General features: G+C 34.8%; 1 protein-coding gene across 2 annotated transcripts; it reads left to right on the top strand.

Annotated features, from left to right (window-relative positions):
• The first annotated feature begins 1,180 nt into the window (after positions 1-1,180).
• Positions 1,181-13,134, top strand: LOC107023993 (endoplasmic reticulum-Golgi intermediate compartment protein 3-like). 2 transcript variants are annotated; one of them, XM_015224856.2, is made up of 12 exons: positions 1,181-1,340; positions 1,486-1,592; positions 2,317-2,399; positions 2,501-2,576; positions 2,705-2,772; positions 7,609-7,684; positions 7,844-7,965; positions 8,366-8,449; positions 9,141-9,287; positions 11,127-11,235; positions 11,350-11,469; positions 12,766-13,134. In XM_015224856.2, the coding sequence occupies exons 2-12, from the start codon at positions 1,505-1,507 to the stop codon at positions 12,849-12,851; spliced, it is 1,059 nt and encodes a 352-aa protein (XP_015080342.1). In that variant the 5' UTR covers positions 1,181-1,340; positions 1,486-1,504; the 3' UTR covers positions 12,852-13,134. The 2 variants fall into 2 exon arrangements, with proteins under 2 accessions (XP_015080342.1, XP_015080343.1); XM_015224857.2 differs by lacking the exon at positions 12,766-13,134 and adding an exon at positions 12,403-12,711.

The raw sequence follows: 13,134 nt of genomic DNA, 5'->3' as shown, positions 1-13,134 counted from the left end.
ATATATATATATATAAAATCTAATTACTTAAGAAAGAGAAAGGAACCTAGAGAAATCTCACTAGCTATAGTTTAGGAGTTAATTGTTTAGATGCATCTAATTTACTATATTACGAATTTTATTAGATTTTGATGTGTTTAACTTCAGATACGTGTATCTCAGGAAATATTGAGCCAAAATTGTGTAATTTATTCTAGATACATTGTATCCAAATTGTATCACATGTATCTGAGATACATAAATCTCGCTTGTCTCCCTCGTGTTTCGCTCGCCACTCTCCTATGCATGTGGTATCTACATAAAAATCACACCATATTCACATGTACACATATCTAGCTAGTGTGATTCACATGTATCTAATATATATATATATATATATACACACTCAATGTCAATTGCCCCTTTCCCTGTTTTAGTGTATCTTGATAGAAAAAATACACGTGTCTAGTTGTATCTTCCTCAACATATGGTAGGAAATTGTTAATTAGTCTAAAATGCGTAATTTTTTTGAATATATAGATAAAATCAGTATATATGATATAAATGTATGTCTAATAAGGTAGTTTTTCCAAAAAAAAAGGGGGGGGGGGAACTACATAATTAGACATATTCCACTAGCTTATATATTATTATCTAGACTTTTCAAAATATTATGTATCTTGTCGTTAATTAAGAGTTTCCTACTATATATTGAGGAAGATATACCTACATACATGTATTCTTGCTTACCAGATACACTAAAATACGAGGAGAGGCGAACGAGATGGGAAGACGAACAAGATAGTCATGTATCCTAAATGTGCATAACGCTAGATAACACACTAGCTTTATACATGTTATGATATCATTCACATGTATCTGGAATATCATACACATAGGAAAATGGTGAACAAGATGGAAGGAGACAAGTGAAATTGTTATGTGTCTCATATTTAAGCAAAATCACTTGGATACAATATATCTAAAAGTTACACCTAATTTAATTTCATATATCTCAAAATTCATATACTAAGATGCACCAATATTTAGTAAATTCATAATATTGTAAATTGTAGAATGCATCTAAGTAATTATCTCATCATAAACTGGTGAGATTTAGGTAAGTTTTCTCTAACAAGATATTGTTCATAATTGGGCTCATCTCCAAATGGGCCAACCCAATACCAATAGAAAAGCAAAGTCTTTCTTGGTCTGTCGATGCATCTTTGTCGTCGTCGTTTTCTTTCTTCTCAGAAGAAGTTTCAGAGATCGGATTCTCCTTCTCTTCCCCCTGAGCTCTCTCAGCCTGCTTTTCCATTTCCCTCTCTCGCTCACTCTCTCTCTCTCTCTTTCCTTTCAAGGTACTTTCTCTCTCTACAATTTACTACTCCTTGGATCATTTGATTTGCTTCAAATTATCTAATTTTCCTCCTCAATGATGTAGTATTTTTGTTTAGCTTTGATCATTTAGACATAGCATCTTATAAATTGATTGGTTGTTTGCAGTTGTAGAAAATAGAGAAAGATGGGTGTGAAGCAAGTTCTAAGAGCCATGGATGCTTTTCCACGCGCGGAAGAGCATTTGTTACAAAAGACTAAATCTGGCGCCTTTGGTATTATAATCTCTTAAATACATGTCTTCTCTTCATGTGAGTAGCTAAGATGGATGATCATGACTAATTTTTTCTTTTTTTGGTATATACTGGAAAAAGAAAAAGTTATCTTGATGTTTCGGAAGAAGCAGTAATTAGAACTGTTGGCTGTGAATTGAATATCCTAAACTGTGTCAACATTTAAATATGTTGCTTCTGTATGTTTAAGTTGTGCTACTTCATGTTTGTGCACATTTGTTTTTAGCAAGTGTCCGTCTAGTTAGTTGATCATAGACTATGCTTATCTATGCTGTGAATTTTGGAGATACTTTTTTGGTTCATGAAAGTTATTGATGCTACTTCTGTTTGTTCATTGGTTGTTTGATTCTATAAGATTTCCTGTCCTTTTGTCAAAGTTGCTCCCTACGCGCGGTCAAAATCCAATCCAATTTATTATATTCGATTAGTTAACGTGTTGTTTAACTGTATTTTGAAACAGACCAAGCCAATCTCAATTTAAAAAAGAAAACTTAGTGCAACTACGAACGTGAACAAATTCTTTCTCATTAGGCTATTTTAACCTATTGATGCAAAGGGCCTGGTACTGAATGGCAACTGTTGCTTGTTACTTCAGTTGGCGTTACTTTAGAATTGTCCAGTTAGAAGATATATGCTTACTATATTCTGCATCTTTCTTTAGCTTTGTTTCTTGACTAACTTTACACCTTTGGTTTTTACTCACTAGTTTCCATTGTGGGGCTGGTTATCATGTCAACATTATTTCTGCATGAACTGAGTTACTATCTTAATACAATTACAGTTCACCAGGTTTTTTTCTTCTCTTCAATTTTGCTTTCTCTTATTGTTACTTTATTCTGTCCCACTTAAGTGTAATTTAAAAGTTTCTGATCTGAATTATGTTTTCGCAGATGGCTGTTGACTTGAGACGTGGAGAGACTCTTCCCATACACATCAATATGACATTCCCCTCTTTACCTTGTGATGGTAAGATAAATAACTCCCCATCTGGTCTATATTTGCTTACACTCTTTTAGATTTCATTTTCTTTGTGAATACCTAGTATCGAAAAGCTTCAGAGTTCAGACATTGACCAATTTGTTCTACCTTGGTAGTTCTAAGTGTGGATGCTATTGATATGTCGGGGAAGCATGAAGTAGACCTTGATACAAACATATGGAAGGTAATTGGTCTATTTGATTTGAGAAATTAGTGTTCTGCCCTACCTATCATAAAAAGAAGTGCTCTACCCATCAAACTGAAAGGAAACTGACCATATTTCGCATGAGAAGATGATGCATAAATCTGTAGATTTTAGTATGTTAACCGTGCTTTCACTTTTGTAGTGTCTTCACTAGCAACTATTTGTACCTTTATTAGATTTAATCTGCTAAAAGTATCTTTCTTAGTTCTTGATAAAAAAAAATATCTTTATTAGCTTTTCTCTTCCTCTTTTGTGTTTGTTTTGTGTGTGTGTGTGTGGTGGTGGTGGGGAGGGTGGAAGAGGGGCAAAATGAAGCATTAGTGGGGGTATGACAGAAAAAACCAGTTATTCTGTTTTCATTTAGTATTTCATGATTATATTTTTCTGAGTTTCACATTTTTAAGTTGGCTAGTTGCTTTAATCACATATTAGCATCTAAAGAGAACCGAACTATTAAATTTTTCTTGAGTGTTTATGGTTACAAGTTTTGCTTAAACAGTTGCCAATGCAATGGTTAGAATTAAGGCTTAGTTGTTCTTTTTGTCAAGCTGTTTTTGCTTATGTTAGATTCACTATCTTTCTGGCTAGAGACTAGTATGTTTCTGCAGGGTTAGGTGTGAGATTATGAAAATCTCTAGTTTTAGTGTATTACAAAATTTGTATTAAAAGATAAATACTTTTAGTAATTAGCATTGGAATAAATGCACTTAAATAAAGTGTAATAGGCGCAGAGGATTCATATAGCCCATCCGATTTCAGTAAATCAATGAATTGGTTCTGAATGTGGTGTTTTGAGCAAAGGAATGGGTTAAGTTGAAAGCATATGGATTGATAAAGATGATTTCATTGAACTTGTGGTGTGAAGGTGGAACTCAAACAAGGTGAGTTGTGATCTAGATACTATTGTTGCCAGGAAGTTAAGTAATATTAAGAAATGGAACAATAAGGTGTATCGTTGGCTGGAAGAAAAGGAAAGAAAAAGGCTTTGAACAGGCTGGAAGAATTGGATCATTTTAATGGAGCAGTTGTGAGAATGCAATAATAGTTGAAAAGGAAACAATCTCCTCAGTGCGAGAGGAAATTGCAAGGGAAAAAGAGATATCCTGAAGGCAGAAGTGAAGGTGTCTATTGGTAACACTTGGAGACAAATACACAAAATGAAAAAAAAAAATTGGGTACTATGACCATTTTTTGAAGAGGAAATAGAGGGTATATAAAGCAGTTTGATGGGAACAAGGTTCTCGAGCCATATGGTTTTAATATGTTTATCTTCCAAAAGTGTTGGAAGATTGTCATGGATGATAAATGAAGATGGTGGAGTGATTCAACCTGAATTCTACCTTTGAAGAAGATTTATTGCTACTTCCATTGCTTTATCGCCCAATAAAAAAGGAGTTGTGGAAGTTAAAGATTTTAGACCAGTAAGTCTATTGGGAAGTGTATTAGATTATTTCTAAACACTTTGACCGAGAGGCTGAAGAAGGTGATAGCAAAACTTATATCTAGTTATCAAAATGCACTCATAATGCAGTAATAGTAGCAAATGAATTCCTTGATCAGTACTTAGAAAAAGAAGAAAATCTGGTGTTATATGCAAACTAGAGTTGGAAAAGCATATGAACATTTGAATTGTCAGTTTTCTATTGAACTTTTGAGGCATGTCAATTTTGGGAAATGTATCTGAGAAAGCGAATATCAATTTTTAAGGGAGCATGATTTATCACATAAAATTTAAGCTTCTTAGTTTCAAAATTGTTGAACCTATTGTGTATTTAAAGGTGAAAGAAACTTTTAATAAGCATAAAGTAAGTGCAGGTTTAAAAGATACTATATTGCACCCAAGGGTGTGACCTGATGGTCAATGAAATGGTTCAGAGTCATAAGATCTTCGGTTCAAATCCTAGCGGAGACAATAAAAAATAAGTGATCTCCCATATGTCCTAACCTTGGAGGACAGAGTTACCTGATACCTAACGTTGGGGGAATGTGTCAGGTATCCCGTGGAATTAGTCGAGTTGCGCGAAAGTTGGCCCACAAACCACAGTCATAAAAAAAAGATACCTTGTTTACTTAAACCATACTTCCCGTTCAAATCTTTTATGTTTTTGAATAAATTTGTGTGTTAGATGCAGTATAGTCAAAGGCATGCTTTAAGCTTGCTTAAGCCTTAAAGCGAGGCTCAACACGTGTTGTGCGCTTCACCTCGCTTTATGTGTGATTCAGTACGTCTTAGTTATGCGGACTCCTCACTTTTGATGCCGCACTCATGTCGGATTCTCCAAAAATACACTACATTTGGCGAATCCGTCACACACCCGTTGACATTTTTGAAGAGTCTGAGCAACATAGAGTGTCGTCATCTAGGTTCTAAGCAAACTTTTTCTTGTCAATGAGCCTCTTCTGAAGAAGTGACACTAAACAATTGATATTTTGCTCTATCAAAAAAAAAATTCAATTTCTTTGGTCATATAATTGTCACTCATGTTTTATAATTATTAGTCTTGGACTAAACATATACTCATATTTTTTCTCCCTTTGCGCCTTTTTTTCATTAAAGTTCACGCTTTATTTGCACTTTGCACTTAAAGCCCCAACAGACCTTAGAGCTTTTTTGCGCTTTTTGCGTTTGATAACACTGGTTAGATGTTTCGTAATGTACACCTTATAGGTGGGGAGATTTGTATAAAGATGGATGAATCTTGGAAACTCGAGCAGTGTAGTGTAGTCATGAGAATAGGAGGGAAGTTAGTTTGTCTGAATTGTAACAAGCTACATGCTTTGCGCTTCACCCAAAAACAACCGTGCTACTTTACATAGCTTAGAATGCTTTAAATTCTAGAGTATAATTAAAATATTGTATAGAGTAATCCTAATGATTATATTAGTGTCTCAACTGTGCTAATTTACATAGCTTAGAATGCTTTAAATTCTAGAGTATAATTAAAATATTGTATTGAATACTCATAATGATTATATTAGTCTCTCATTCATGCTAGGTAGCTATCTAGAACTAGTGGACCTCCTTCACTTGCAAATCTGAGTTTGACTAATCAACTTCTGTTGCACAGTTCAGTGGAGATTTTGTTATTGCCTTTCACTTCATATAGGAATTTGGTTTTCTCTTGCAGTACTTACTTCCTATGCGCTGTCCAAGCACATATCCTTTTTTTTTTTTTTGAGAATTGGTAAACATTGTATTCTTCAGCATAGGGACCTTTAGAAAATCAGAAAAAGAAAACAAAAAGAATAATTCTTACGAGGATCCTAAGTATTCTAAGAGTTGATCAAAAAGTTGATCTGAATCCTCTAATCCTATTTCTTTACACCAAAAATATAGAGATACAATGCAATTCCGCTTCACATTGTGAATGGAATTGGATATATTTTCAAAATTCCTACTATTCCTCTCCTTCCACACTGTCCACCAAATGCAATGTGGAATCAAATTCCACCAGGTCTTTTGTCTCTTGCTACCTCCTCTCCTGATTAAACAACTAAGTAAATCAGTTGTACGTTCGGGCATAGTCCATTTCACTTCTGAGTAGTTGAGAAACATGGACCATATTTGTGCTGTGAAAGTACAATGTAAGAATAGGTGACTGTTAGTTTCTCCTGTCTTCCCACATAAAGAGCACCACGGAATTATGATCTTTTTTTTCTTCCTCAAGACTTCATGTGTCAAGCATGCCTTTCTAATGACCAGCCAAGTAAAGCATTTAACTTTTGTTGGTGCTGCAGCCCTTCAGATATTTTTCCATGAACTCTGGTATCTGCCACTTCGCGAGTTGCACTCCTTTTTATATGCCCTGCCAACTGCGAAGATGCCATCCTTACGGTGTGACCATCTGACAACATCATTGTCAGTATTGGTGCCTGCAAAATCCCCCACTTCCTCCAACAATTTGGGTACCCTCTATTTCCCAATCATTTAGAAGTCTTCTGAAATAGAGATTCCAACCTTGTACTGTCCAACAATCACTGATCATTGCCTCAGAATTGGTGCACAAAATAAATAGATCAGGAAACAAGTCTAGGGTGGTTTGTTTGATCCATACATCCCACCAGAATCTAGTTCTCCTTCCATCCCCCACCTTGATATGTAAATTTGCTTCTAACTTGGGCCATAAGTTTCTAATAGCTCTCCAAACCCCCACTCCATAAGCATCCGTGCTTATGTTACTACACCAGAATCCATCCTCCCCATATTTACATTTAATCAAATCTTTCCACAAAGCTTGCCTCTCCTCTGTGTATCTCCACAACCATTTCATCAAAAGACTGTTGTAATGCTTCCTCAAATCTCTAATGCCCAAGCCACCTTTATCTTTTCTATGCAAAACTGTCGCCCACTTGACCAAATTGTATCCTTTGTACTCTTTGCAGCCATGCCAAAGGAAATTTCTCCTAAGTCTGTCCAATTTCTTAACCATTTTTGCCGGTATAGTGAAAAGAGACATAATATATGTTGGGAGAGAATCTAGAACAGAGTTGATAAGAATGTGTCGACCACCAAAAGAAATGTATTGAGCCTTCCATCTAGCTAGTCTTTTTTTCAGTCTTCTCGACTATGTTGTCCCATATCTTCAAATCTTTGTGTGTATTACCTAAAGGCAACCCAAATAAGTTGTGGGCAATTTCCCCACTCCGCAGCCCAAAATGTCAGCTAGACTTTGGATGTTTGTCACATCCTTAATAGGTATAAACTGCTATTTTCCCATTTAACTTTCAACCCTGTACAAGCTTCAAAAAACAACAAATCCCTACCTTTTTACGGAGTTGTGAAAGCATTTTGCTAATGGTGAAGAGTTTTTGCAGCTTCGCTTGAACAGTGATGGCCACATTACTGGAACTGAGTATCTGTCAGACCTTGAGGAGAAGGAACATAAACATGGTAATGCCTTTTTGTTCTGCTCTTGACTCTGTGTATAAATTGCGTGCGCCTTTTTTCTCCTCACATTAGTGAACTTGCATTATTTTTTGTTTTGGATGAAAAATATCCTATATGTTTAATAGCAATGTAGCATGGTTCTAAATTGACAACTTTGATCAGATGATCATAAAGACCATCACGATGATTCGGATAATAAAACCCATATGCAAGGATTCGATCAAGATGCTGAAAATTTGATCAAAAAGGTCAAGCAAGCATTGGCTCATGGGGAAGGATGCAGAGTACGTGCCTCTTTCATTTTTAGCTGCTTATTTTATTTGTAAACACCCTTTTTTCTCCTTTATACCTCAGAAATAAGATTAGGAAAAAAAATTGTATCCTTATCCTTGGAAGTACCAGATACACCCCTTGGGCTAAATAAGAAATGATAATGTATTTGCCAATGTAAACAGTGTGGATAACCTTTCGGCTTTTGTTAGTTCCCTATCTCTAGTACAGTAGAGTAGTAGGGTTCCCTATTGACTGTTTCACAAGTTTTTGCCAAGCTAGCTCCATTTTTTCTGTTTGGAGCAGCTTTCTTGCACACGGTGCTTTTGTAACTTAGCATCTTCTTGATGCTTTCTAATATCATTTAATTACTTTAACAAAAAAAGGAAATGATAATGTATTTGCTTATTACAGGTCTATGGTGTTTTGGATGTCCAACGTGTTGCTGGAAATTTCCATATATCTGTTCATGGGTTAAACATTTTTGTTGCTCAAATGGTTAGATCTCTTGGAATTATGTTCTTTTATTGTATTATTTTGTGCACTGATACAACAACCCATTAAGATATGACTACTCCATTTAACTTTCTTTTCTGTTATTGTTGATTATATATGTACTACTGATCTTTGAAGGTTTCTAGTTGGAAGATGCTAATATTAAATTTTGAGAATCTTTTTACTTTAAGCTATTTTCTGAGGAAGTAGAGAATTCAAACTTCTGAAAGGTCTGAGAATCCAATATAGTTTAATTGAAATATATCTTGGTAGTTCAGCTAAAAATCAAATTTCCATTTGTCGCTGGAGATTTGATATTTCTTGTGTACTTGTGATGTTCGTAGCTAGTTTTCTTATATCTTAATTAATTTTCATTTAGAGAAATGTTTAGATATAGTCCGATGAATAGTTAAAAAATTGAGTTGCTGAATAGTTTGTAATGGCAAGCCATATACTTTTAATTCACAGGTAAAGCAAGTAAACTACTTTTTTAAAACCTGTTTGCTGCATAAATTTTGGTCCCTGTTTTGAAGTACATTACTTTCTTCCTTAAAGTGAAACTTAAGTAGACTTGAAAATAACAACCTGTTAAGAATTGGTTGATTGGAATTTCTTATTGAAATCAAATTTGTTTTCCTATTTCTTGCTTACATTCTTGCTTACTCTTGTTTGTATCTGTTTTTAATTACTGCAGATTTTTGGAGGTACTACTCATGTCAATGTGAGCCATATCATCCATGACTTATCATTTGGGCCCAAATATCCTGGTGGTCACAACCCACTTGATGGAACAGAACGAATTCTGCGTGGAGCAAGTGGAACATTCAAATATTATATTAAGGTTTGAGTTGTAGCCCTCATTTGAAATTAAGGACATTGTATTTGATGTTTAGTGTAAAACTACATTATTTGGACATAGCCATAAATATTTCTTGAACTGAGGAAATGAATGTGCAACTGCTCACTTCAGTCATTTTTCTTGACTTAAAAAAGAAATATGAGCTAAGTTTAGGTAATTTATCTCGACAGCACCAGTTTCAAATTTTTTGTTGTTGTAGGGAACTTATATTTCGTAATTAGGAGCTCACTATCTGATTTTCTGCCTATACTAGGATATGTGCCAATTAATGGTTTATACAGGTCATAAGCTGGTGCATTCTCCATAGAGCAACAACAATAAATAGAAGGGTAGAGGGGTGAGCCCATTATCTGTTGAGTTTCAAGCCATGTGCTACCGGCTATTGGGGATTCTCGATTATCCAAAAATTATTAAATAGAAAGACTCTAATCCTTAGGTGACCATTTTTCTTTTTTTGGTAATTACAGTCCCAGAATAACTTAATTAACTCTAGTGATGCTTATGGAGCTACACCAAATGGGTGATAGTAGTTTCTGGAGACATTCACAGTGGTGCATGATCTCTGTTCCACTTTGAACTGAAATTGAGGAGACTATTTTCTGCATCAGGGTCGTCAACAGCAGATAATTGCTTTTAGCTAAAAAAGATGATTGTAACTGCATATAGTTAACGCACATGATTTTATACTAGGTAGTACAAATTTCTTAAATTAATAGAGAAGGTAGTGAAGTAATTGAGCAGATACGAGAATTCCAAAAGTGACCAAGCAAAACAAGTCGCATAATATAAAACAAAGTCTGGAGACTGAAACGCAAGCAATGAACAATAAAGAACAAAAACTAGTAACAGCAAAACAAAGGTCTAAGAAACTACTATAAAAAGAATATAGCTTTGTTGCAGAAAGTGCTAAGAATACACCAAATATTGAGCATTTTAAAAAAAGAAAGCATATAAAAATTTGACAATAGCCCAAAGGATAGAACTATTGATTTTATAGAAGGTAAAAGAAATGAAAAGTTCTTTTAACTGATGGTAGCTAAAAAGAAGTAGAAAATAATATCAATTTAAGATGATAATGTGTGAGTTAAAGGCACAAAATTAATGGATATCATTAGAATATAAGTTATGAAAATGAAGAGGTGTAGTTATGGAGTTGATTTAATGAAAAAATATATTTTTAAGAAAATGATTAATAGGTAAGGGGTATTTTCATAATCAACTTTTGACTTAGTTTCTTTCCACTTTTTGTCATTTATGATATGATATATAATGATATGATCAGCTCCCTCCTTCTTGTCCTACTTCCTTTTTCAGGTTGTTCAAGATTGTATCCAATTGAAATAAGAACTTTTTTCAAAAATATCATTGCAATACTTCTTGATTACTTTCTTATCAGAAAAAGGTCAATTTTGGGACCTATTGCCCACTAACAGTATTCCATTTTTTGAAGTCGGAACTTTATCTGTACTTGTGGACCCACTTAAATTTAAATAAAATAGGATTTCAACTGTAGTCGAGTAGTCAAAACTAAATGTGACACCTGTATTCAGACTAAGGGAGCTAATTTTTAAATACACAGTTGTATATCAGGAGTAATTTCTTGTCCCAGTATCTGCTACTGTACAAACCCCATGTATCTGTTAGTGTCCTCCGTCACATTGTCCTTAAGTATAACCAGAAGTGAGGGATTTCCTTAAATTATGGTGAAATGTAAGGTCTAGATACCTTAATTCCTTACTAAGTTTTTCTTAGAAGGCTAGTGTTGCATTGTTTGGCTCTCCTTTTCCTCTCTTCATTTGAATTTCTGCTTTTTGCGTGTAGATTGTTCCCACTGAATATAGGTATCTGTCAAAAGAAGTTTTGCCAACCAATCAATTCTCTGTATCGGAATACTTTTCTCCCATCAATGAGTTTGATCGGACATGGCCAGGTGCTTCTCTAAAGTCTCAAGTACTCGACAGATTAATTCCTTCTATCAATTGCTGCTTTTTTTCTTCTCTTGTTGTACTTTTTGCTTATTGAATGGCTTTCCCACTTAATGCAGCTGTATATTTCTTATATGATTTGTCACCAATTACTGTGACCATCAGAGAAGAACGTCGCAATTTTCTGCACTTTATCACTCGGCTATGTGCAGTACTTGGTGGTACTTTTGCCTTGACAGGTTTGCCTCTAATACTTAGCTGTAGGATTTATTTAAGGTATAAAGTTCCTTGATTAACCAAAAGTCTGCTCTGATTCTGTTCTTCCTTTTGCATGCATCTTGCATTTGAAGCTGAACTTGATGCTCATTTTGCTTTGTGTGAAGAATTTGTTAATCATTTGCTGGGGTGTGGGGAAAATGCTTAAATATATTTTGGTGCCAGTAAATATGATTTTGAGTCTTCTTTTGTACTTGTTCTTTTCTTTCATATTGAGAATATAATGCTAATTTCTGGGGAGATTATCTTTTAAGAGTTAACCAATGCCTTGGAAATTCTCCCATGTTCTATAGTATTCGCTTCTGTGTTCTCAGTCAAGGGTTTTTCCATTCAAACAACATCTCCATTCTCATTATTTCCTGGTATAGCATAGACCTGGCATCTGCCAATGATTTGGAGTTTATATTGCGTCTTTTGCGTAGGTACTGATTTTATATGTGGTTATGACAATCATAGGGTTAGGAGTGGCTTAATATTGGGACCCCTTTGTTTTGCACTGAGAATAAATCAATAGAATCGTCTAATGAGTCTGATACTAGGAAGGAACTACATTATTTACACTAAACTGAGAAGGCTTTTGTGAATTTAAAGTATGAACAACAATCTTTTCCCCTGATTCATTTGACTTCTTCTTAAGATTTCATTTTGTCTAGAATTTGGGGATACCCCTAAGTACTGTGTCTTGCAGTTAAGAAACTGGACCTTGAATTTAGTTGGAAAACTTTAATCTAATTACACGTTCTTGAGACACTTAAACTGGACCTTAAATTTAGCTGGAAATCTTAATTAATCACACATTCTTGAAACACGGAAGAAACAGGACCTTAAATTTAGTTGGAAATCATTGATCCAATCACAAATTCTCACATACTTACCTAATGTTTTGTGTATAATAGGCATGCTAGATAAATGGATGTTCAGGTTCCTTGAAGCAGTTATGAAGAAAAACAGCAGAAGCCTTCTGCGGTAATTTAAGGTTATCTAGTGACATGTTGCCTACAAAGTAATATTCAGTTAGGGATTTTGCACTATACATGGAAATTTTAGCGGTGAACAATGGAGATCAATGAATGAGGCTTGTGTATATTATGTTTCCTGTGTATTTTTTTCCCTCACGTTTTTATCCTTTAATTTTGGTAGCACTTTACATAAATATACTGCGCTGTACCCAAGCCATTCTAGCAGTCCGAGAAAAGTTTTACTTACTGGTCACTGTAACATAATCTAGTTTGTAGTTTAAAGAAAATGAACATTTCCAGGTTTCCAGGTTCTCCAGATACAACAAGTTTCTTGCTCCAATACACGCCTCTTAAATCATCCATCTGCTTTTCTCATCACTGGCTAAAATCCATCATACGCCACTGAGTTGATCTGAACACGTGCTTGATTATTCTTCTAGTAATAGGATCGGTTGAAGGCAAGAGGGCTCCTTCACGACAAGTTGCATTTGCTCGGTCTGGAATACCTGTGATTATCATTGTTCATGCCATGTAATATTTCGCGCATTAGTTATCTATGTTCTAGAGTCAACACTTCCTTTACTTGCTGATTATAACTGGCTTACTCATGGTTATGTTAGTTCCAGAATATACAATTTCTGCAGCACGTATAAATGCCTACTGAACAGA

This window comes from Solanum pennellii, chromosome 7 (genome assembly GCF_001406875.1).
Source record: "Solanum pennellii chromosome 7, SPENNV200".
NCBI classification, from domain to species: domain Eukaryota; kingdom Viridiplantae; phylum Streptophyta; class Magnoliopsida; order Solanales; family Solanaceae; genus Solanum; species Solanum pennellii.
This window is presented reverse-complemented; position numbering and strand designations above follow the sequence as displayed.